The sequence below is a fragment of the Pleurodeles waltl genome, chromosome 6 (assembly GCF_031143425.1).
Source record: "Pleurodeles waltl isolate 20211129_DDA chromosome 6, aPleWal1.hap1.20221129, whole genome shotgun sequence".
Classification (NCBI taxonomy): Eukaryota; Metazoa; Chordata; class Amphibia; order Caudata; family Salamandridae; genus Pleurodeles; species Pleurodeles waltl.
Window position 1 is genome coordinate 848707236 of NC_090445.1, and position 26551 is coordinate 848733786.

Genomic DNA, 26551 nt, shown 5'->3' on the forward strand with positions numbered 1-26551 from the left:
TGAGATCATCTCAAAGGGGATAACATCACAAAAAAGGAGGGAAGGGCTGCAACTACACCAAAGACATGTGGCTAGTGACCTCACATCCTGGCCTTGCTTCCTTTACACCAACAGACAGTATGCAGAGGACAAATGAAAATACCTACGTTCATGATTCATGGTCACTTTTTCATAGCCCACCTACAGAGAAGGCAGGAGACAATCTCGGAAGTCTATCGACATCAGATCCCAGCTTGATGTCCCATGTCAAAACATCATGATTACCATCAGTGGCCGTACATGATTGCAGAGCATATGGGGGTTGGTGAAAAGCTCAGTCTTAGAGAGGGACGGATAGTTTTATCACACCATTCATTGGAAATCTGCCCCAATACATTCCAACTGAAACAGCTATGACCCTGTGTTGGACTTTTCTGCTCCTCGTTTTACTGAGAGTGATAACTGGAGGCTTACTCCAGGATGAAAAGGAAGTAGAAATTATGAATGAAGTAAAAGGCTTTCAAAAACACTTAATAACTTGAATGCCCCGACAGCGCATTCACCTATAAGACTAAATTGACTAAAGCAGTTAAGTAAAATAGTAAACATAAAGCTATAGCACAAACAAAACCAGGAGGTCCGAGCACCTTCAGGCCCAAAGCTAAATGCAAACATTTTCGCTCCCTCACACAAGTCTTGAGAAATCAATTTAACAAGGAGTCTTCTGGCCAATGTTATTCTATTGGGATGCTTTGTGCATCTTGGTCTTTTCAGAAGCATTCAATTCAAATTAATGAAAAAATAGAGGGTATTTTGAAAGGATATAGACAGGGGAAAATGGTATTCCAGGCTCTGCTTTTGTCTATATACCCCTGGTAAATAAAAGTAGTGCAAAATGCTGTTACCCCTTACAACAGTCCAAGCGAATGGATTAAAAATGTGAACACCTAAAAATCCTGAAATACCCAATTTCAAAGAACCATCACCCAAACAACAAGTTGTCCACCACAGAAAATGTTGGCTGCACCTTGTCTTGTGACACATTAGTCAATCAATAGTGACTGGGTTAAGGGAAACGATCCAGAAATGTGAGTCCAGAGACCAGTTAAGTGCCCAAACTGACTGCTAGATACAGTTGATGAATAAAGATCCAGTCGTGACTATAGGTCCCTTAAGGAGTAGGGAGCCAGCACCCCGTGGTCACAGCTAAGAGTTTATTTTGTCAGAGGCATCCAACAGACTGATGTGCATACCTGCAGCCCCAAACTACCAGCAGTCTCTGGTAACTGGTCTGACCATTCATTTCTTTGGCAGGCACAATGATTGGAGCCATGTGGCTTGATAGATAATTTCAACTGTTTCAGAATCAGGGTAACTCCTCAAATAAAGAGTACCAGGCTCCTACTGTGTGAGTTGAAGACTGTCATCAGGCCAAATTGAAGTTGAGGGGAGTACAGGCACCCTTCAGGGACAGGGCAAGTAAGGATGATGGAGGCTAATCCCTTTTGATGTGTGTAGGAAGTGGATTAATCTCTGAATCCAGTCAGAGGCCATGAGACACTTAAGGAGCTGCGCTTGGGTCCGTGCAGGTTATTGACTGCCTCTTCTACGAACAGCAAATAGGAGGCACTGGTGTGACAATGACCATAAAGTTCCTGAAAAAACTCTTAGTTTAACAGAAGTAGAATGGTTTAATCAAGCTGAGAGATTCAAAAATGATGGTCTTGATAAATAGAATAACCTTCAAAAGGGATAGTGGAATGACATAACAGAGGCACCTAACATGGAAAATATCAAGATAGTTTGGAAAGTAGTAGCACTTAGCACCAAAGTTACAGCCACATCTAAGTCTCAAACAGCATACTGTGAGTGGGTGGGTATGTCATTCTACAAATATCCCTGATGGAAACAATTCTGACCATGTTTCTGATGACCACAACAATAGAACTACTCCAAGAAATAGACATGAGCAGGAGACATGAGTAGTTTGGAGATGTCCTGAGATTCAGAAACGAAATAATGCTTGAGGTCCATCTTTTGTAAGAGTGGATAATTTCTAATCAGATCCCTTAATATGTGTGCTAATGGTGGTAGGAATGATGAATGCCTTTCAAGAAACCTTATGACTGCTGAACGTATGGCAGTTCAGCTTCTGCCCTGTCAATTGATGACTGGATCATGGAAATGCTAAAGCTATCAATATTCGAGAAACTGAATTCAACATTTAATGATAAAGCTGGCTCTTTCAGTACAGATTAAGAGATTTTTTTTTTTTAATTATAAGCGTGAAATAAAAATGTATTTTTACTCTCATAGTCCTATTAATTTTGTTGACTTCTAATTATCTAATGGCACTCTTATGTTTGTCAGCTCTTAACTGCAAGTTCCAGGTGAATGGTAAACTAATTGTTTGACATTAGACAGAAGTTAAATTTCTTCAGGCTATTCTATGCAACTGTTGTAGTACTGTGCATAGAATATATAAAAAGTGTTTAATTCATATATAAAAAAAGACTTATACTTGTCTTACTTCACATTGATATATACTCATGCAATACTGTTCAAAATATTAAATGGAAGGCGCTTGAAAAATGTTACTCGCAAGTCACTTTGTTTTATTGTGCCCCCTGGGCTGAAAGAAGTAACAATGTCATACTTTTAGTATGAATGTAGGCGTATTTAAACAAAGAAAATAAATTATGCATACTGTTCAAAGAAAATAGGTGTTACGTTTTACAAATATGCTTACCCATTACTACATCTTTTCGCACTCCATTCATGTTAGATTTGTACCAGGTTGCCAAAGTATGAATAGCAACATAGTTTGCTTCAAATTCACAGTTGGGGTTTGTCAGAACTCCCTTTAGCCTAGGAATGAGTTCTGTTGACCGTCCTTTGTATGGTCCAAGAAAAAGTCTCTTCTGATCATAATCGTTAGCATGTATATTATCCCAGATAACTGGAGCCCTCTTAAGAATTTTGGACACTTCTTCAATTGACTCCACTGGGATGTCTTTAGATACAACCTTGGGACCTAAAGGAAATAGTGAAACACATTTAAAAGCAAGCACATTTTGAAAAATAAAATTCACAATCCCTATAGGTCAAAAGAACGAGTTACTTACCTTCGGTAACGACTTTTCTGGTGGATACATTAGCTACCTGTGGATTCCTCACCTCATGAATACTCCCATGGCGCCAGCATTCGACGGAAATCTTCTTACTAGTCTCTGCACGTCGACGAGGACGTCACTGTCTCGCACGCGACGCCGTCTGACGTCATACAGGCAATAAGAGGTCCTCGACGACGTGCAGACGTCAGTACCAATCATTTTTTACGTGCATGAGAACAACCAGGCAATGCAATGAAAGAGCAAGGCAACATCCATTATATTGTAAAATACACCACATTGTATGAATAACTGTAAATCTTTTTATGTACATATATATATATATAAAACTCTCTCTTTTAAAATATATACACACACCAAGTATATACATAAAGATATATACACATATATACATATAAATATATTATATATACATCTATTGCACCCTCAAAGACCAAGAGGAGCGCACTCAAGGATTACTTGGCAAGACCATAAAGGCAACGGGGAGGCGGGTGGGACCGTGAGGAATCCACAGGTAGCTAATGTATCCACCAGAAAAGTCGTTACCGAAGGTAAGTAACTCGTTCTTCTGATGGATACAACTACCTGTGGATTCCTCACCTCATGAATAGAGTCCCAAAGCAGTACCACGCCCGGCGGTGGGTGCCTAAATGGTCAAACCAAGAAATCCTGCAGCACTGACCGTGCAAAATGGCCGTCCCTTCTAACCTCAGAATCTAAACAGTAATGTTTTGCAAAAGTGTGAAGGGACGACCAAGTTGCGGCCTTGCAGATGTCGACCACAGGAACACCTCTGGCTAAGGCCGAAGTGGCCGACTTAGCTCTGGTGGAATGAGCTCTAATGCCCTCAGGAGGATCCTTCTTTGCCAAAGAGTAACATATTTTAATGCAAAGAACAACCCACCTGGATAGTGTTCTCTTGTGGACTGCCTTTCCTCTCCTCTTGCCCACGTATCCAATAAACAGCTGATCCTCCAGCCTGAAATCCCTTGTTCTATCGATAAAGAAGCTCAACGCTCTCTTTGGGTCCAGACGGTGCAGTCTTTCTTCCTCTTTGGAAGGATGAGGCGGAGGATAGAACGTGGACAAAGTAATTGCCTGAGCCAAATGGAAGGGTGAAACAACCTTCGGGAGGAAAGCAGCCTTGGTCCTCAACACCACCTTATCCCCATAAAAAGTTGTATAAGGGGGTTTTACTGATAAGGCCTGCAACTCACTCACTCTCCTTGCTGATGTTATAGCTATCAGGAAGACTGTTTTTAAAACCAAATACCTCAAGGGGCAAGAATGCATAGGTTCAAAAGGGGACCCCATAAGGAAAGTCAGGACTAAGGACAAATCCCATTGCGGCATAACGAATGGCTTTGGAGGATATTGATTTAGAAGACCTTTCAAGGATCTGATAACAATAGGGGATTTAAATAAAGATGGTTGGTCTGGAAGACATATGAAGGCTGACAAGGCCGATAAATAACCTTTAATGGTAGCCACTGCACAACCTTTTTGCGCCAGAGATAGAGCAAAAGACAAAACGTCCGATAGATGAGCATGTAAGGGATCAATCTGCCTCTCTCCACACCACGCAACAAATTTAGACCACCTATTAGCGTAGATAGATTTAGTGGAGTGTCGCCTGGCCGCTAATATAACATCCACTACCTCAGGCGGGAGAGAGAAGGAACTCAGGTTGCCCCGTTCAATCTCCAGGCATGTAGGTGCAGACTCTGGAGGTTGGGGTGTAGAACCTGCCCCTGCGACTGTGAGAGGAGGTCTGCCCTGAAAGGGAGACGGAGCGGCGGGCACGTTGAGAGTTGGAGAAGGTCGGAGTACCACACCCTCCTTGGCCAATCCGGAGCTATTAAGATGACTAGAGCCCGGTCCTGGCGAATCTTCCTCAATACTCGAGGAATCAAGGGTATGGGAGGAAACGCGTAAAGCAACTGGCCGCACCAGGTTATTTGAAACGCGTCCCCCAACGCTCCCTGCATCGGATACTGGAGGCTGCAGAACAACGGACAATGCGCGTTCTCTCGAGTGGCGAACAGATCTACCCGAGGAAACCCCCACTTCTGGAAGATTAAACGGACTTGATCTGGATGGAGACGCCACTCGTGGTCTGCCGAGAAGTGGCGACTGAGACTGTCCGCACGCACGTTCAAAACTCCGGCCAGATGGTTTGCTATCAAGCAAATCCGATGGTCCTTTGCCCAGGACCATAGTCGAAGAGCTTCTCTGCAGAGAAGGTACGACCCCACTCCTCCCTGCTTGTTTATGTACCACATCGTGGTAGTATTGTCCGTTAGGACCTGTACCGACTGACCACGAAGGGAAGGGAGGAAGGCCTTGAGAGCCAGACGTACAGCCCGTAACTCTAACAGATTGATGTGAAAAATCTGTTCCTCTGGAGACCAAAGACCTTTGATCTCCAGATCCCCCAGATGAGCTCCCCACCCTAGAGTGGAAGCATCCGTTATGAATGTGGCCACTGGTGGCGACTGCTGGAATGGCTTTCCTTGTGAAAGATTGTTGCTTGCAATCCACCACTTCAAATCCACAGCAGCATCTCTGGAGATCTTGACAGTACCCTCTAGATCCCCTCTGTGTTGAGACCACTGCCTTCGGAGGCACCACTGAAGAGCCCTCATGTGCCAGCGAGCATGCGTGACCAACAGAATGCAGGAGGCAAAAAGACCGAGCAGACGAAGGACCTTGAGGACTGGAACTACCGCTCCATTTCGAAACATTGGAACCAAATCCTGAATATCTTGAATCCGCTGAGGCGGAGGAAAGGCCCGACCCAATGTTGTATCCAGTACTGCCCCTATGAACAGGAGGCGCTGAGAGGGCTCTAGGTGAGATTTGGGCTCGTTCACCGAAAAGCCCAGGTCGAACAACAACTGGGTTGTTGACTGCAGATGACGCAACACAAGCTCCGGGGACTTGGCTTTGATTAACCAATCGTCCAAGTAAGGGAATACTGCTATCCCCTTCCTTCTGAGCTCTGCCGCAACCACCGACATCACCTTCGTGAAGACTCGAGGTGCTGAAGTAAGACCAAACGGAAGGACCGCAAACTGGTAGTGTTGCGATCCCACCACAAACCGGAGATACTTCCTGTGTGACTCGAGTATCGGGATATGAAAGTAAGCATCCTGCAAGTCGACAGACACCATCCAGTCTTCCATGTTCAACGCCAAAAGCACCTGTGCTAGGGTCAGCATCTTGAACTTTTCCTGCTTGAGGAACCAATTCAAGATCCTCAGGTCCAGAATTGGTCTCAAACGACCATCCTTCTTGGGAATCAGGAAATACCTTGAGTAAACTCCTTGACCCCTTTCCTGCTCCGGGACCAACTCCACCGCGCCCTTTAAAAGGAGGACTTCTACCTCCTGTTCTAGCAACAGGAGGTGTTCTTGTGAACAATACGAAGGGCGGGGCGGGATGAGGGGCGGAAACTCCCGAAAGGGAAGGGTGTAGCCTTTTCCCACAACACTGAGAACCCAAGTGTCCGACGTAACAGTCTCCCATTTGGTGAGAAAATGCTGTAATCTTCCCCCTACAGGAGAGGAGTGAGTGGGAAATGGTGGAAGCCTAAGGCTGCTTCCCCTGCTGCACCCCGCCAGAGGATGAGGAAGAGGCAGAGTGCTGCTGAGAAGCTCCCCTGGTGCGGACCCTACCCCTCCCCCTAAAAGATCTATAGGGATGGGAAGAGGCAGGTTGCTGATATCTTCCCCGAAAGGAAGAGGAGGAAGAGCCACGCCCAAATCCACGAAACCTCCTGAAGAATCTGGAAGAGGCCGTGAAAGAAGGAGCTTGGAGTCCCAGCGACTTAGCCGTGGCCCTGCTCTCCTTAAACCGTTCCAAGGCCGAATCAGCCTTAGCCCCAAACAGTTTGTCCCCATCAAACGGGAGATCCAACAATGTGGACTGTACATCTGCCGAAAAGCCCGAGTTACGGAGCCAGGCCTGTCTCCTTTCCACCACAGTTGTGCCCATTGCTCTGGCTACCGAGTCGGTGGTATCCAGTCCCGTCTGGATAATTTGGGTCGCAGCAGCCTGGGCATCAGAGACAAGATCCAAAAGACCCTGGGGAAGCTCTGTAAACGAAGAGGAGATGTCATCCATCAGAGCATGAATATACCTCCCCAGGATACAGGTTGCATTGGTGGCTTTTAAAGCCAGACTGCAGGACGAAAAAATCTTCTTCGACTGCGCCTCCAGCTTTTTTGAATCTCTGTCCCCCGGCACCGTCGGAAAAGAACCAGGCGCTGACTTGGACGAACAGGAGGCCTGCACAACCAAGCTCTCCGGCGTAGGGTGCCTAGATAGGAAACCAGGATCAGTTGGAGCCGTCCGATACCTCCTGGCCACGGCTCTGTGAACTGCTGGGGAAGATGCCGGCTTCTTCCACACCTCTAAAACCGGATCCAGCAGAGTGTCATTAAAAGGTAATAGATGCTCCGCCGCGGCTGAGGCCGGATGCAACACCTCTGTCAAAAGGTTTTGTTTCGCCTCCACCACCGGCAAAGGCAGGTCCAAAAAACTAGCTGCCTTCCGTACCACTGTATGAAAGGAAGCAGCTTCCTCGGTATATTCCCCCGGGGACGAAAGGTCCCACTCAGGGGAAGTGTCCAGCCCACTGGCCGACTCCAGTCCACGCAGCCCATCACCCGAGTCCTCTAGCTCTCCTTCCTCTAGGGCTCGTTGGTACTCCTGCTCCTCTAGTACCCGGAGAGCACGCCTCCTTGAATGCAGTCGTTGCTCAATCCGCGGAGTCGACAATACCTCCGCCGAAGTCGGAGATCGGCGCCGATCTTCCGAAGCCACCGACGCCGCATCCGGCGCCACAGGTAACTTCGGCGCCGACTGAAGAGCAGTTGAAACGGATGGACCCACCGGAGTCACAGGCCGAAATCTCGACGTCGACGGGATGGAAATCCCTGAGGCCAATCCCTCCGAAGCCACCGGAGCGGCCACCGGCGCCGACACTGGCGCCGAGCCCACGTTCCCAAACGGGAGAAAGGGCATAAAGGGTGCCGGCCGAAGAGGCGCAGGATCACCCAAAGAAAAGGCCAAAGGCCCAGCCGGAGCACCCCCTGGAGCCATCTGTTGGAAGATGGCATACATCGCATTCAAGAATGCGGAACTATCGGCTCCAGGGGTGGGAAAAGCCGGATACTGGGGTGCCTGACTCGGAGGCGACGCCGGCCTCGGCGTCTGCGCCGGAGAAAACACTTGAGGCTCCAATACCTCAATCACCGACGCCTGTCCAGGCGAAGTTGGAGACGCCGGAGAGAGCAACGGCGTCGAAGGATGCGGCGTCACCGTGGGGCTGACCTCCCATGTCCTCCGGCGCCGATCTGGAGACCTGGAACGAGCCTCCCTTGAATGACGCCGAGATTCTCTACGGCGCCGGGAGTCTCGATGACGCCGATGTCTTGGAGAAGACTTTTTCTTGTGATGCTTCTCCTTTGACTTGGCCATAAACAGCTTCGCCTCGCGTTCTTTAAGGGCCTTCGGATTCATGTGCTGACATGAATCACAAGTCGAGACGTCGTGGTCGGAGCTCAAACACCAAAGGCAATCGGAATGAGGATCCGTCACCGACATCTTGCCTCCACACTCACGACAAGGCTTAAATCCAGACTTTCTCTGCGACATTATTTCCACAGAGAAAGAGTACGCAGCAAGATATACACTGTAACCGCAAGAGTAACAGTTGCTCCCTCGAAGATAACCGTTTCGAATTCACGGAAAAAAGGGAACTGACGTCTGCGAGGACCTCTTATTGCCTGTATGACGTCAGACGGCGTCGCGTGCGAGACAGTGACGTCCTCGTCGACGTGCAGAGACTAGTAAGAAGATTTCCGTCGAATGCTGGCGCCATGGGAGTATTCATGAGGTGAGGAATCCACAGGTAGTTGTATCCATCAGAAAGTGTCAACATATTTGACACTTGCATGATTATGGTGCCACAAGCTATGCATGCTCCTGCCTATTAATGAAAAATGATTGACCAGGTTCTTATGTGCATTGGTAACATGTGAAAATTTTGATAAGATTTGAGGAAACTTGCATCAGGGTGAAAGACAGTTGTAAAATCATTTTAAACGAAAGGCAAATGACCACCGATAATGTCTTCGGTTTACAGAGTATTTCAAGTTGTTGCAAAAAATTCTCTACATCAGACCTCTTTGTTTTTCAAGCTGAATGATACCGTGAAACCTGAATGCATTTATCTTGAAAATAAATAGACATAATCCCTTTTGTATAAACTTTATATTCTAGACAGTACAGGAAATGGATGTCACTCTCCTAGCATTAGAAATGCTAAAACAAACTGGCTTTCTTTCTGCAAACATTCACAGCAATAACAGTTCTGCCACATTTGTTGGTTTTTCATGAAATAATCTGGTGATCAAAATTGCTCTTAAAAGTATTTTTTGTGAGGGCAAAAAAAAAAGTTGGGAGTAGGTGTTATTCCAGCTTTTTCGTAACATTCGACTTCTTTATTGAAAGAAAGACAGGCAATCAGATTTATGAATTTTGTAAAGATATACAATTTGTATTAATTATAGTTTTGTTAAAAATTTAACAGTCCATTTGCAGTGTTGGAATAATGGGATTAATATAATTAACTCAATTTTGTTTGAATTGGTGACCCCTTTGGAAGTAAAGAAAGAAATTGGTGTTTTGACAAGTGAGAGAAGGGGTGGACGTGCAGAGTTCAAATGTGCAGTTTCCATTTTGTTACATATGCTTGCATTGGATCATGAAGTCTTCTCAGATACCTTTGTAAAAGTGTGGCTGATCCTTTAAATATTCATTAACTCTTTGAGCAGTCGTTGTCATGTCTAGAATCTAAGACTTCATCATTGGTTTCTTGTTTAACTCCCAGATTTCTAATACTATTTTCTTTGCCACCATATGGCAATGAGAATGAATTGTTTTGGAAATGTGCTTAGTGTATTCAGGTTATTAATGGTGTTAACAAGGATCGCTGTAAAAAGGTATGCACATTGTTCTGGACAAAATAATTTTATTGGCCATTTCTCCCAAGCCTCTAAATATTGACCTGTTGGTAAAACACTGAAATCCACACTGGTCGGAATGACACTTCTAGCAGCAGTTCTTTCTCATATTCACAGCTGGTACATTTCTGCTGCAGTACAATACAATCTGAAAGCAATCTTTTGTTTTGTTTGCACTACCTGAAGGTTTATACAGAGCTTCCGAAGCTCCCAAAATTAAAGTAGACTCTGTCTTGAATGACACATTTAAGGTTTTCATCCTAGACAATTTTTTGTTTGGCTAGAAGAAAGTTATTTGAAAGATTTTTTTTTTGTTTTTTGTTTTAGACCAATAATATGAGCACTTTTCTAATAGCACCCAGGATGTGTCAGTCTTTAGATTAGGTTAGGACAAAACTGTGTTTAATCTGAAATCTGCTTCTCAGTGCCTGCATTTCTACATCTGCTAACTATAAGAGTTTAATTTTAGTTTCGGATTGGTGCTTCATGCTTCAAGTTTGATTGACTAAGTTGATCCATGGTGCCTTGAAAGCATTTCTGTGTAAACTTCATATATTCAAATCTCTGTCATACAAGACACTTTAGTATCTTGTATTCTTTTTTAAAAAGTAAAGAAAAGGGTGAATTGCTTATGGGTCATCTTTTCATTTTGACCATTTCTGCTGATAGTGTAAGATTGGAAAAAAATACAGTGCCTAGACTTGGTGAGGATTATTCAATATTCTAATAGAATCCAAAATACATGAGGTTTACAAGGTATCTTAAGTTTCTGGTCAAGAACATGGACTTGCAAATAGGAGACCAAAGAAACTGCTTTTATATTTTTCTTACGTGAGACAGATTGTGCAACGTCACAAATACACAATTTGGAGGATAGATAATATAGGAGGCAAAATATTAATTTTAAGTGAGGTTTACATTAGGCCATGGTTTCTGGATTCATTTTTTGCTATCTTTCCAGGTATACTAATATGCTTTCTTACATTATTACCAAAATTTAATTTAAGGTTTCCTTGGTACCTGTGAGAATGACGCAAAGATGTATAAGATGGATAGCACAGTTGAAGGTCAGTTCCTCGTACTCTTAACATTCATGACAAGCCTGCCAACCGAACCTGACCAAATAACTGTACAGCCCGAGAATGGTACCAAGATACTTAAAGGCTTAGAAATGGTATGGATGATATATCAGTACAGCATCATCAACTAACAGTTAGCATTACTAGACTAGGTTTTCTAGCCTTAAGCCTATTGTGCCCTCCAAAAACTGCAGGATGGTAGAAACTGGTTAAATAGTGACAAGGCAGTTGAGACCACTTTGTAGTCCCCTAGAATACTTTCCCTTTGTTCTCAGGTCACTTAAATGTATTCTATATATAAGGTTTTCTTCTACTGCAAACATGGTATCATTCATTCTCTTCAAAATGTCAATTTGATATGACCATTTGACATCATTACATGTCTTTTCAGCACCAAAGCAAAGCAGTTACATGGTGGTTCTTTTTTGGGGTTTTGTGCTTTGCAAGACATCTTACATCAATCATATACTGCCTTATCCTATTCTCCCATTGAAGAAGCAAAACTGATCTGTAGCTACTGGATTTAGCATGATTATACAAAGTCTGTTGAACTGGATTTCAGTTAACAATTTGTTATTTGAATTTATTAGCGAGAGAAGTGTGAAGCTTAAAAATATCTGCGAATCTCTACCTGGATTGTGTAGTAAGAATGTGCACAAAGATTTAACAAAGAATGGGACCGATATGCAGGTAATTCATCAAATTACTTAAAGATAACAAGTTCTATGTGTATATTTTGTTTCGTAGAAGACTGTGGCTACACAAGTGATTTGCTCAACACAAAAGACCTTTAAAGTAATACTATCTAGGATTTAGAGACGGTGATGATATTCAATAAAATAAAAAAAAAAAATCAAGTTCACCCAGACTATCCTTACTTACTTTGTCGTCTGATAAGACCAGTAACTCAAGGCCTTTTTCACTGGAATCCTGTCCTCTTGTATGTATACGTTTTGGTCACTTTTCTAACCGTGTTAAGGGCTGAACAAATGTCTAGCATCATTATGCAGACTGCCCAAAGTGGTTACCTACGGAAAAAGTGCCTTGTGCTTGAATGACCCACAGCCAATGCACACAGCGTTACTTGAGGTCATGTGACAAATATTAGTTAAAAACTTTGTGCTTATCTGTCTATTGAATCAGTGGTGTCCTTGTGGGGAAAAACAACACCTTAACATCTATTTTTCATAGGTCTTAACCAGAAAAGATTGATGAACTTCTGACAAAGTCCAAAATGGAAAAGAAAATTAGTTACTTACCTGTAACTGTGGTTCTCCAGTAATGGCATCTTTCATAGATTCACATGCTTGAATCATCACGGTTGTCGAGGTGGGAGCCTCAAGGTAACTTCAAAAACATTTAGCAGTAAGTGTAATACACTAGGCCCTAATAGGCACTGTTATAGCCTATCCATGTTCTTTTATAAAAATAAAAAAAAGAACCAAACTCAAGCTACAGCCATCAGGTGTTAACACTCCCAACAGAGGCGGTTTCCCCTTCAGATTTTCTAGTAAAAGTGTGAAGCAGAAAGTTTATTTATAAGGGAAGCCTCTGCGGGGAGAAGGGTGGGTCGCATGTGAATCTATGAAAGATGCCAATACTGGAGAACCACAGTTACAGCTAAGTAACTAATTTTCTTCTCCAGGATTAGATCTTTCATTGATTCACATGCTTGAATTAGAGTAGCGAGCAGTAATATTGATTAACTAGGTAATAGCTGAATAATAATAATAATAAATAATAATAATAGTAATTCTACTTCTAGCTAATAGTAGATAGCAATAAATCAATATTTCCAGGAAGATAATAAGAATAATCATAAACACCAGAATAAATATCAAGGTAATTATAATAACAGTAATCATTATAACCAGAAAAGTTAACATTGACCAGATTAAGGAAACTTAGTTCACATACCCTTTAAATGGAAGGTGAGATGACCAGCGAGGCTCACCTTAACGGAATAGATGTCTCAGCACTGCTTGCAGAACCTCTGTGTCCACTTTATCCGTCTGATCGAGACAGTAGTGCCTTGTGAGCGTATGCTGGCTGGACCATGTGGCCGTTCTGCAAATGTGCTGCAAGGTCACTCCCGCGAAGAGCGCCACTAACGTGGCCACCTCCCTTGTAGAGTGGACTCTAACCTTGTTGTGGAGAGTCTTTCCAGCCTGGGCATGACAGAATTGTATTGCTAGCCCAATCCACCTGGCAATAGTCTGTTTAGATACTGGGGAACCCTTCCTCGCATCCCAAAAGGCTACAAATAACTGGTATGCCTTTCGGAAGTCCTGCGTTCTTTGAAGGTAAAATTTCGAACAGCCCCTAATATCCAGTGAGTGCAATGCTTTTTCCGCTACTGTCTGCGGGTTAGGAAAAAAGTTTTTCAAAATCACTGGCTCATTCAAATGGAAATTTGAGGATACCTTCGGAATATATTTCTTAGGACAAATCCTAGTTACCCCCATTAGGGGTGAAATGAAGAAAAGGCTCTTCATGGTGAAGGCCTGTATATCACTTACTCTTTTAGCTGAAGTAAGAGCTAGCAACAGCGCCGTCTTCCAAGAGATGAAAGGGGCCTTCATGAGTTGTCCCAATACCACGTTTAGGGCAAATAACGGTGGGGGTTTACGGACTGGTGGAAACTCTCGAAAAAGACTCCTAAGAAATTGTTTCACAATCCTAGTAGAATACAAGGCAGTGTTCTGAGATCGGCGGCATCTTGGAATTGCTGCTACATACACGCGAACGGAGGAACATGAAAGCGAAGATTTTGCGAAGTGTAACAAATAAGGAAGTATCTGTTCCAGGAGCGAAGAGATAGGATGGACTCCTTCCGCAGCACACCACAAACAAAAACGCTTCCATTTAAGCCTTTAAGTCTTATTGGTGGTGTCTGCTCTGGCCTTGGCTAGTATTGCCCTACATTCTGATGAGATGTCCAAAGTGGCGTATTTATTGAATTCAGTAGCCACGCCAACAAGTGTAGAGATAATGGATCCGGATGCCTGACCTGGCCTTGGTGCATGGTCAACAGGGTTGGAGTCTGAGTAGAACATATGGCTGTTCCGAAAACATGAGGAGTTCTGTGAACCACACCTGCCTGGGCCACCTGGGCGCTACTAGCAGGAGGAGACATCCTCTCTTCATCTTGCTGATCACCCTGGGGATGAGTGGGATCAGAGGAAAAGTGTAGGCATAGACCCCTGACCATCTCATCAAAACGCATTCCCCCAGGACCCTTTTTGGGGAAGCCAGCTTGCATAATGTGGACACTTCTAGATCTCACATGGGGCAAGTAGATAGAGATTTGGTCTGCCCCACATCCCGAATAGTTGGTAGAGAGCTTTTTGATCGAGCTCCCATTCGTGATACGAGATAACTGTCCTGCTCAGAGTGTCTGCTAGGACGTTGGTCTGCCCTGGCACGTGCTCCGCCTTCAGAGAAATGTTGTTTCTTATGGCCCATTTCCAGATGTCCTGGGCTTGTGAGAGCTGTAAGGACCTTGTGCCGCCCTGCTTGTTTAGGTAAAACACGCTCATGGTATTGTCTGTCCTGATCAGAACATCCAAGTTTCGAACTCTTGGTAAAATAAAATAAAAAGCCTCTAGAGCCAGATATATAGCTTTGAGCTCCAGCTGTTTCATGTGGAGCTGTTTTTCCTTTTGAGTCCAGGATACACTTATTCACAGATCCTGAAGGTAGGCACCCCATCCCTCGAGGGACGCATCTGTTGTTATTAAGTAGAGAGGTACTTGTGGAAGAAATGTAAGGCCGCTGGACAAGTTAGTCTGCCTCGCCCACCAAGACATCGCATTGCTGGTGTGATGAGAATTTGATCCTCGAAGGAGCCCTGCACTTGAAGCCACTGAGCATCCAGCTGCTCCTGTAGAGGTTGCATATGTAGTCGGCAATTTGGGATCAGCGGAGTACATTACAAGATCATTCCCATTAATGACTTGTAAGTTCCAACTGAAATGAACTTTTTTTGTCGATAGCTTGTGGGCCAAGCTGGACAGCTTTTGTTTTCTCTCCTGAGACGGGTATGCCTTGCCTCTGATAGAATCCAGTATTGCCCCCAAAAAATTCATTTTCTGCATGGGGTGAACGTGTGACTTGCGATAACTGATGGTAAGACCGAGATCCTCGAACAACTGGAGGCAAGCGGTAGTATGGTCTACCACCTGAGCTCTTAAGGATGCCTTGATGAGCCAGTCGTCTTGAGATGGAAAATCTTGCATGCCCAACTGGTGTAGGTGAGCTGCTACTGGAGCTAACATCTTTGTAAAAATTCTGGGGGCAGACTTTAATCCGAATGGGAGGACACAGAACTGCAGATGCATACCAGCTACCCTGAACCTGAGAAATGTGCGATGGTTTTGATGTATTGGGATGTGGAAATACGCATCCTGGAGGTCTAAGGATGTCATGTGATCTGAATTCAAGAGGCGTAGGATGTCCTATAGCGTTACCATACGGAACAATTGCTTCTTCAAAAACTTGTTTGAGGATCTTAAGTCTAGAATGGGGCGCCAATCTCCTGAAGGCTTCTTTACTAGAAAGAAGCGTGAATAAAATCTGTGGCTCCTGTGAAGAGTTGGAACAAGTTCTAATCGCCCCTTTGCGCAACATCACATACATTTCTTTGAGGAGTTGTTTTAATGGCGGATCTGGTGGAGGGATATTTGGTGGTTTCTGTATGAACTTCAAAGTATGCCCCTTGGCCACTATATCCAGCACCCACTTGTCGGATGTTATGCTTGACCACCGAAGGAAGTGATGAGTGATGCAACCCCCAATTTTTGACATCTGGGTAGTGTTGGTAGCTGGTATGGATGTCCGGTCATTGCTTTCTGTCCATATCTCTGCCCAAGGCAACGCATCTTCCCTTTGCGGGGTGTCTATAAGCAGTGGTAGGTGGCAACGATAGTTCTGCGGATGCTGTCCGTACTGTGGTTGGAGACCTGCTGAAGATGACTGGTACTGTGGTCTATACTGCTGGAAACCCCCACGAAAGGAGTAACTTCCTCTGCCCCATGCACCTCGAAATGGTTGTTTCTTGTACTGTAACGTACCAAGGGATTTCGCAGTATCTGTATTGGCCTTTATGGATTGTAGCATGTCATCCACATGCTTCCCAAAGAGGCTTTCCCCCATCAAACGCCATGTCCAGAATTATACTCTGAACTTCCGGGCTAAAGGAAGTAGACTTCAGCCACCCCTGCCTACGCAAGACCGCTGCACCTGCTAGCTGCCTGAAACCGGTCAGAGAAATGTCAATTGCACAATCGATAACCTCGGCTACGATCCGCTCACCCTCCTGTAACATCTTCTCTGCCTCCAGTTTGGCATCCTCAGGCAAAAGGTCTATTTAGGAGGACATGTCTGCCCACATTTGGCGGTCATACCTGTCCAGGGTGGCCAACGAGTTAGCCGCCTTCACTGTAATCACTGCCACTGAGGAGAAACTCTTCCCAATGTTGTCCAAACACGCCCCTCCCTGTCTGGGGGTCATGTGATTGGCGCTGAAGGATTCTTTGAGCGACGTTGCGCCGCCTGACATATGACAGAATCCACCTTTGGTTGGGTTACTATGCAGGCTGGAGTGTTTTCCGGGGCTTTATATTTCTTTTCCAGCCACGGCATCTGTGAAGGTATTGTAGCTGGATTTTTTTTTATTGCCTTCAATCCCTCCTGCCATAAAAAATCCACTATAGGAATAGCCCTAACCAACTTTTTTGATGGCTCTTTAAAGTCATATAGGAAACAATCAGTTTCCTGGGAAATGATGGGTAGCTCAAATCTTTGGCCCGCTCTTTCTATCAAATTATGGAAGCCCCCTATGTCTTCCGGGGGTGAATCCACTGGTCCTGTTGGTGGTGGCGACGGTGTAGGGATAAGGTATTCATCCCACTCACTAGGAGTTGTCTCCGGTATCTCATCTTCTCCTCGCTCCTCGTCTGTGGAGTTATGATCATCTTGCGGTGGTTGAACAAACAGAATGTTTCTGTGTGGTGTCCCCGGATGACTGGGGTCTGTAGATCCATATGCGGATTGTACGGCCTGGACGGAGTCGCCAGTAGTGATGGAGGAAATCTTTGATAGTAATCCTTCAACATACCCTGGAGATCCGACACCAAAGATCTAGGCATGAGAATCCTTCTTCTGATGAGAGTGAAGCTTCATCACACACTAATCACTCCCTAAAAAGGCCTGGAGGGGAGGAAAAAATGCCTACAGAGCCTCCAAGAAAGGTGGTGAAGAAATCCAAATATCTCTTTGGAGACACATACACGCCAGGAGAGGGCTGCCTCTGGATCAGAGACCCATTTCAGAAAAGGTTCACTTAGAGCAGTGGTTCCCAACCTTTTGATTTATGTGGACCCCCATTTTAACATTAATTGAAACCAGGGACCCCCACTGAATCATCATTGGAGTCCAGGGACCCCGGCCTGAGTCATTACTGGAAGCTGGGGACCTAATTTGTCAATATTGTTATTCATTTTTTAAGCAGTCGCGGACCCCATGAGAAGGCTTTGCGGACCCCCAGGGGTCCCCGGACCACAGGTTGGGAAACACTGACTTAGAGCCTACCACACCTTTGGGTAAAAAGGCACCCCTAAAAAGTGATAGGGACAGAGAGGCACTTTTTGGATTCTCCATGGCCTTCTGCTTTTGGAGGCGCAACAAAAGTCTATCCTCTCGGTCTTTCAGGGTTTTATGACTAAAGGTGCGACGGATCTTACAGTCGCTCACCTTGTGATTTTGATGCACACAGTAGATGCATTTCTTGTGGGTGTCATCAGTGTGAAGCCTTTTCTTCCCACAACTGCCAGTCTCTGAAAAGTCATTTTTTAGATTGTTAGGACATTCTGTCCACTGAAAAGCTGGGTTCTCTCAGAGAAAATATTCCTGTCAGAAGAATAAACTGAGCAGAGCTCCGGGAGACTCCCTTCACACGACGTGCAGTAGAAAATCTGAGGGAAACCGCCTTTATTGGGAGTGTTCTAGAGGGTGTTGACGCCTGATTGGCTGTAGCTTAAGTTTGGTTCTTTTTAATAAAAGAACATGGATAGGCTAGAACAGTGCCTATTTGGGAAATTAGGGCCTAGTGTGTTACACTTACTGCTATATGTATTTGAAGTTACTGTGAGGCTCCCACCTCGACGACGGGGATGATTCAAGCATGTGAATCTATGAAAGATCCAATACTGGAGAACGTTACTTACCCTGTAATCACATGTTAGGAACACTCCTGCCATCTAATGTTGGGCTTGGACGTGTGCAAGTTTTTTTTTTTTTTTAACTCTTCTTAGTCACGAAGTTCCGTGGACTCCCCCTTTTGCTAGAATAGCATGGCTCTGTTAGATTCTTTTTTACACTTGTACGTTGAGGAAGTGAAAGGAGCAGAGAGATACAGAAAAGATAACCATGCAAAAGAAGTTTAAAAAGATTAAAGGAAATTGTCTGCAAAATCTAAAGCCTTTCTGGGACGGGTTTAAGTGCATGTGAACCTACAGCACCACATGCCATGAATAGATCCTTAATGGATAACATTTTACATTTGTGGCAGGATTAGTTGAAGATCCACATGCTGTACATAGACTGTAAAAAAGAAGAAAGAAAAAAGTCCTCCTCTTAGGCTGTGGCAAGCAGGAGGATGTTGCAGAAGACTGAAAATGTGTGAGTAGGACAGTCTGGCTAACTGTGGCTTGTTAGTGAACTAAGACGTCCACACTGTAATGGTTTGTAAGGGTGTGGGAAGTAGAACAGGTAGCTGCATTGCAGAAGTCAGCTACAGGGATATTATCCAAGAAAGCCATGGAAGCTCCTTTTTTACTGTTTCAGTGGGATCTATGAGGGACAAGCAAAGGTCTTCTGGCTTTCACATAACAGGTCTGTTTGTGTTCGACCAGCCAGCGTCCTATATCTGCCTTGGTTGTGAACTTGGGGGAAAAAAATAGTTCTTCCAGATTAAGAGCTTAGAGCTCACTGACACACCTGAGGGAAGTGACAACTACCTGGCAAGCTACCTTCCAAGAAAGGAACTGCAAGGTGCCAGAGTAGAGTGGCTCAAAAGTATAGCCTATATGCCTTCCTAGAATTATATTGAGGTTCCCCACCTTGACAAATGGCACCATTGGTGTGATAATCCTTTTGAGTCCTTCCATAAAAGCCTTATTAACAGGAACCCTGAAAAAGGAAGTGTGCTGTCCGTTTTGAATATAAGCAGTGACGGCCGCCAAATGAAGCCAGATGAAAGTGTAAACAAGGTCTGACTTGTGCAAGTGGAGCAGACAGCAGATAATAGCTTGAACTGCTGTCTAGGCAGGGTCAGTGAGTCTAGGAAGATAGTAATGCATAAACCTCTTCCATTTGACTACATAGCAGACTCTGGTTGTAGGCCAGCAAGCCTCTTTAACATAGGTCACACATTTTGATAGAAGATCGAGGTACCCAAACTCTTGGACATCAGGAGCCAAATTGCAAGATTGAGCTGTTTTGAGTGGAGATGCTTCAAGTGTGCCCTGATTCTGTGAGAGACAATCCAGCCCGTTGGGCAGCTTCTCACGAGGCACTAAAGACAGTTCGAGACAAATGGTGGAATAGGGCTAACTGGCCTAGGTTGGGACTAATAAGATGAAAATGAGGCATGTTTGCCAAAGCCTGCAAACCCCGAACGGAAGAAGTGGGAGGCATAAAAGGGTAGGCAAATATCCCTGACCCATTCATCCATACTGCATTGCCTGTGGACCACGTGTAGGAACCTGGAGGTGACATTGTGGCATTTTACATTTTCTGCGGTGGCAAAGAGATCTATGTGGGGGAAACTCCAATGGTGGAAGCACAGGAGAAGAACTTGGTGGTGGAGTTCGCACTGATTGACCTGCTGCTGCATCCTGCTTAGCAGGTCTGCAAAATTGTTGTCAACTCCCGGTGTATATATACTCTGAGGAGATGGACAGTTGCAGGGAGTGAGTGTTGACCCCCTATTTCTATATGTGAACATAGCAGTTCTATTGTCTGTTCGCGCTAGTATGTGGCAACCTAGTTCATTGAGTAATTCACAACCCCTGGATGGAAAAAGAGGAAGCAGCACATGGAATGCTCAAACCCTTGCAGGGCTGGACTATGCTTTCCCCTGACAGAATAAAGTATGGTTCTAGGAATGAGTGGATGTGAAGGGTGTGGAGATGAGATTTATGATACTCATTGGAAAACCTAGGCAGTTTAAGATGTAGGGTGGCTTAGGTGCATGTTAGGAACTGCTGTTCCGTAGCACTCTTGGTCAGTTTAAATATAGGAAGATGCAGACGCTGTTCCTTCTGAGGTAAGCGGGCACTACTCAAGACACTTTGTACACCCTGGGAGCGGTGGTCACTGCGAAATGGAGAACTTTGAACTGATAATGCTGATTACTTGTCACAAACCAGAGGAACTGGCAAAGGGGAGGTAGAAGTAGGCGTTCTTCAGGTAAAGAGCAGTCATAGAGTCGCCTTGCAGTAACAGGGGAAAAACATCTTAGAGTGTTACTATGTGGAAATATTCTGACAGGATATACTTATTGAGGGGGACTGATGTTGAGAAAGGGCCTTAGTGACCCATCCTTCTTGAGAAGGAGCAATTACAAGGAGTATAAACCCTTGCTGTGGTGCTGTGGCAGCACAGGTTCTATTTCCCTTTGCAGAGTAGTGAGTTCATCTCCTCTTAAAGCAGACTCTGATGTTTCAAGGAGAGTTTCAGTCTGCGGCAAGAGGGCTGTGTTGTTTGTAAAGTAATGCATCACCCTTAGGTTTTTCTAGACTGATGCTGCTGGTTTTTCAACAGAGTGCAATGAGGCCTGCTACCAGACCTCAGTGAAGTGCCCTGAGCCCAAAACAATTATGTTACACTGACTATATCCGATAGGCATATGCTACCTTACCTGCAAGTCCCTAGTATATGCTACCCAGGGTATCTGGGGCCCTGGTAGTGCCACCCTGGGGGAGACTAGAGTAAAACAAGTCGCCATGTCCACTGCAGACTGGCAGGGCAGTTTTGTACTGCTAGCCTGACTTTTCCACTTAAAAGCCATGGCAAAGTCCACTGTCCCCCTGAAACATATGTAAGTCACCCTTATGGTAAGTGTAGGAAGTTGGCTCTGTATGCACTATTTCAAAGTAAGGAATAGTATGCACAGAGTCCAAGGGTTCCCCTTAGAGGTAAGATAGTGGCAAAAAGAGATAATACAAATGCTCTATTTTGTGGTAGTGTGGTCGAGCAGTAGGCTTATCCAAGGAGTAGTGTTAAGCATTTGTTGTACATACACACAGGCAATAAATGAGGAACACACACTCAGAGACAAATCCAGCCAATAGGTTTTGTTTATAGAAAAATATATTTTCTTAGTTTATTTTAAGAACCACAGGTTCAAATTCTACATGTAATATCTCATTTGAAAGGTATTGCAGGTAAGTACCTTAGGAACTTTGAATCATTTCATTAGCATGTATACTTTTCACATAAAACACAATAAGCGGTTTTAAAAGTGGACACAGTGCAATTTTCACAGTTCCTGGGGGAGGTAAAGTAATGTTAGTTTTAACAGGTAAGTATGTCACTTACAGGTTTCAGTTTTTGGTCCAAGGTAGCCCACCGTGGGGGGTTCAGAGCAACCCCAAAGTTATCACACCAGCAGCTCAGGGCCGGTCAGGTGCAAAGGTCAAAGAGGTGGCCAAACCACATAGGCTATAATGGAGAGAAGGGGGTGCCCCGGTTCCAGTCTGCCAGCAGGTAAGTACCCGCGTCTTCGGAGGGCAGACCAGGGGGGTTTTGTAGGGCACCGGGGGGGACACAAGTCCACACAGAAAGTACACCCTCAGCAGCGCGGGGGCGGCCGGGTGCAGTGTGCAAACAAGCATCGGGTTTCCTTTAGTTTTCAATGGGAGACCAAGGGGTCTCTTCAGCGATGCAGGCAGGCAAGGGGGGGGCTCCTCGGGGTAGCCACCACCTGGGCAAGGGAGAGGGCCTCCTGGGGGTCACTCCTGCACAGAAGTTCCGTTTCTTTAGGGGCTGGGGGTGCAGGGTCTTTTCCAGCCGTCGGGAAATGGAGTTCAGACAGTCGCGGTCAGGGGGAGCCTGGGGATTCCCTCTGCAGGCGTCGCTGTGGGGGCTCAGGGGGGACAACTTTGGTTACTCACAGTCGTAGAGTCGCCGGAGGGTCCTCCCTGAGTTGGTTGTTCTTCACCAGTTGAGTCGGGGTCGCCGGGTGCAGTGTTGCAAGTCTCACGCTTCTTGCGGGGAGTTGCAGGGGTCTTTAAATCTGCTCCTTGTAACAAAGTTGCAGTTCTCTTGGAGCAGTGCCGCTGTCCTCGGGAGTTTCTAGTCTTTCTTGAAGCTGGGCAGTCCTCAGAGGATTCAGAGGTCGCTGGTCCCTTGGAAAGCGTCGCTGGAGCAGGTTTCTTTGGAAGGCAGGAGACAGGCCGGTAAGTCTGGAGCCAAAGCAGTTGGTGTCTTCTGTTCTTCCTCTGCAGGGGTTTTTCAGCTCAGCAGTCCTTCTTCAGGTAAGTTGCAGGAATCTGTTTTTCTAGGTTCAGGTGAGCCCTTAAATACTAAATTTAAGGGCGTGTTTAGGTCTGGGGGGTTAGTAGCCAATGGCTACTAGCCCTGAGGGTGAGTACACCCTCTTTGTGCCTCCTCCCAAGGGGAGGGGGTCACATCCCTAATCCTATTGGAGGAATCCTCCATCTGCAAGATGGAGGATTTCTAAAAGTTAGAGTCACTTCAGCTCAGGACACCTTAGGGGCTGTCCTGACTGGCCAGTGACTCCTCCTTGCTGTTTTCTTTGTTTCCTCCAGCCTTGCCGCCAAAAGTGGGGGCCGTGGCCAGAGGGGGCGGGCAACTCCACTAAGCTGGAGTGTCCTGCAGTGCTGTGACAAAGGGGTGAGCCTTTGAGGCTCACCGCCAGGTGTTACAGCTCCTGCCTGGGGGAGGTGTTAGCATCTCCACCTAGTGCAGGCTTTGTTACTGGCCTCAGAGTGACAAAGGCACTCTCCCCATGGGCCCAGCAACATGTCTCTGTTGTGGCAGGCTGCTGGAACTAGTCAGCCTACACAGATAGTCGGTTAAGTTTCAGGGGGCACCTCTAAGGTGCCCTCTGTGGTGTATTTTACAATAAAATGTACACTGGCATCAGTATGCATTTATTGTGCTGAGAAGTTTGATACCAAACTTCCCAGTTTTCAGTGTAGCCCTTATGGTGCTGTGGAGTTCGTGTAAAACAGACTCCCAGACCATATACTCTTATGGCTACCCTGCACTTACAATGTCTAAGGTATTGCTTAGACACTGTAGGGGCACAGTGCTCATGCACTGGTACCCTCACCTATGGTATAGTGCACCCTGCCTTAGGGCTGTAAGGCCTACTAGAGTGGTGACTTATCTATACCTGCATAGGCAGTGAGAGGCTGGCATGGCACCCTGAGGGGAGTGCCATGTCGACTTACTCGTTTTGTTCTCACCAGCACACACAAGCTGGCAAGCAGTGTGTCTGTGCTGAGTGAGGGGTCTCCAGGGTGGCATAAGACATACTGCAGCCCTTAGAGACCTTCCTTGGCATCAGGGCCCTTGGTACCAGGGGTACCAGTTACAAGGGACTTACCTGGATGCCAGGGTGTGCCAATTGTGTAAAACAAAAGTACAGGTTAGGTGCTACTGTAATTATTCCTAAAGTACTTACCTGCAATACCTTTCAAACGAGATATTACATGTATAATTTGAACCTGTGGTTCTTAAAATAAACTAAGAAAAGATATTTTTCTATAACAAAAACCTATTGGCCTGGAATTGTCTCCGAGTGTGTGTTCCTCATTTATTGCCTGTGTATACGTACAACAAATGCTTAACACTACTCCTTTGATAAGCCTACTGCTCGACCACACTACCACAAAATAGAGCATTAGAATTATCTCTTTTTGCCACTATCTTACCTCTAAGGGGAACCTTTGGACTCTGTGCATACTATTCCTTACTTTGAAATAGTGCATACAGAGCCAACTTTCTACAACTGCTGTCTGCATCAAGATCCTCTTGAAGGCGCAGGAGAATGGGCTGATCTTTCGAACCAGAAGAGGATGCTGCCCTGGATGCCAGTTTTCTTGGAGCAGAGGATGTAATTTGGCTTGGCAGCAGAGACAGATTTCTGCTCCGAAGGCTTAGACTCCAAGGAGGTCTACATGTGTATCTTTGAGGCTGGAGCTCAGGAGCCGACTGAGGTTGAAGGGCGTGGTTTGGCAGTGGGCTTCAACAAGGAGAGATGGACGTGCTTCTGTCCGATTCAACAGTTTGGTGCAAACCATTGGCTCGCTGCAGTGGCAGACTACAAGCCTTATGAATGGCTTGCAAGCTTGAGGCTCAACTCCCTCCACTGCGATGCTTAACCACTGAGTGGTGCTGAGCCAGGTATTATGGTAGTACTCGCTACGGCAGTTTGTGGTTGGGCACTGTGCAGGCGGTGGCTTGACGTTCGAGGTAAGAGCTGGAACTTTCCTTTATGACCAACACTTGCAAAAAGCTATGTGATGCTTAGAACCGATGCCCAGATACACTTTGTTCATCCAAAGTGTAAGAAGGATTTGAGCATGTCCGTCAAGAACACCACGTGGCATTGAGCCAGATCTTGAAGGGACATGTCTGAACCAGACAATAGAGAAAAACTATATAACAAAGGAGTCAATGCTCATGCGCATTATTACCAGCAATAGGTGGAGTCACTATACCTCAAGACTTGAAAGACTTCTTTGAGGAAAAACATCATGCACACATCCAAGCCCAACACTAGATGGCAGGAGTATGCACAGCATGTTTATCTACAGCTACATGTTACAAACAATTTATTATTTTGTACACTCTGCCATATGTAACCCTGAAACGTTTCCATTCACCATACTGTTAAGCTAACAGTACTTGTTACTTTCAATTGTAAAGATTGCTGTTCCTTTCTATAAAAACAAGTTCAAATATCACTGAAGCACAGATTTTGTGAAGCACCAGCTGAGGGCAATCAGGAGTATTCCCATGCCAATTGTCGATATCGACAATTTTAAACTAAGGGAAAAATGACTAAACGTGTATACACACAAGCCACTGGAGTAGTAAAAATGCACAGCATTTGAATCTCTAGCAGATTTAAATAGAAGAAAAAAAACAAGCTGGCAATGTACATTTTAATTAAAAAAAGATTGAGGGCAGCCTTAGTAACAACGATCACAAGGTTAGGTTAAAAAAATTAAATTAGCAGGCTGGATGGAAATAGTTTAATACAACAAAAAAAAAAAAAAAAAAAAAAATTATTTACATTTTCTAGAATCTTGAACTTGCCCAAAACTTACCACAAAGGTACACTGCTGTCAAGTAGCACAACTTACAAATCACACAATTCGATTTTATTTTTTATAAACACTACAACATACCTGTCCACAACACCTGAATACCAGGTAGCAGCTTTTCACCTACAGTCCGTAAATAGGGAGACTGAGCAGCATTTGGAAAACAGAAAGTTCCACAATATTCTGAGGAGACAAAATGATGGTGCTTCAGTATAACACTAAGTCATAAGACAGTTCAGCAGTTGAAACAACAAAGCACTACTCTAAAAACTTTAAAGGGCAACTTCCATATTAAAGAAGAAAAAATCATTCCATTCATTCCATGTGTCCTACACCCCACATAACTGTGCATGCAACACAAGATCACCCAAAGAATCAAACTGCTGTAAAAGCCTTGTCAACTGAGGTAGGTCTCCCATTCGCCATGCTTCCCTACTGCTCCTAAATCTCCTTTTCCCTTATCAATTACATTTTCGGTTTTGTTTACCTGACATCACAAGTCGCTTGGCTAAGGAAGACATTGTGGGCTTAACAAAAACACAGAGGGGCTTCAAGCTATTAGATAGCTTGCCTGGTTTTAGCCCATCCATCTTGGGTCTAAGACCAACCCATAGAGGATAGCCTCTTTACTACCTCCGAGTGGCTGGCACCTTTGGTTCCTTTGCTAGATTTAGGGAATGCACTCCATAAGAGATCGTGTGTTTTCCAGCTGTCTCCCCAGTGTTCTTTTCTTCCCCCCACTTGCTCTACCTGCTAATGTGATTCTCCCTACTCCCATCCCACAACCCCCACCCTACGTCCCCCTCCCCAATCCCCCGTCTTCAGTCAATCACCCCCCCACCCCTGCCTCCCCATCCCCCACCTCTGCATGTCCTCCACCCCCCATACCACTGCCCCCACCACCTGCCACCGCTGCGTCCATCCTCCCCCCACCATACCCTTCTCCCTACCTCCGACCCCTAACTACA

The 26551-nt window shown here is 45.2% G+C and overlaps 1 protein-coding gene across 2 annotated transcripts in view; it reads right to left on the reverse strand.

The window, feature by feature from the left end:
• OGA (O-GlcNAcase) overlaps nucleotides 1–26551 on the reverse strand; it is a 475247-nt gene that overhangs the window by 312956 nt on the left and 135740 nt on the right. For both annotated transcript variants that reach the window (XM_069239571.1, XM_069239570.1), the window contains exons 6-7: nucleotides 25668–25766; nucleotides 2729–3013 (exon numbers count right to left, since the gene is read on the reverse strand). In XM_069239571.1, the coding sequence (XP_069095672.1) occupies nucleotides 2729–3013; nucleotides 25668–25766 (384 nt within the window). The remainder of the gene's footprint in view (nucleotides 1–2728; nucleotides 3014–25667; nucleotides 25767–26551) is intronic.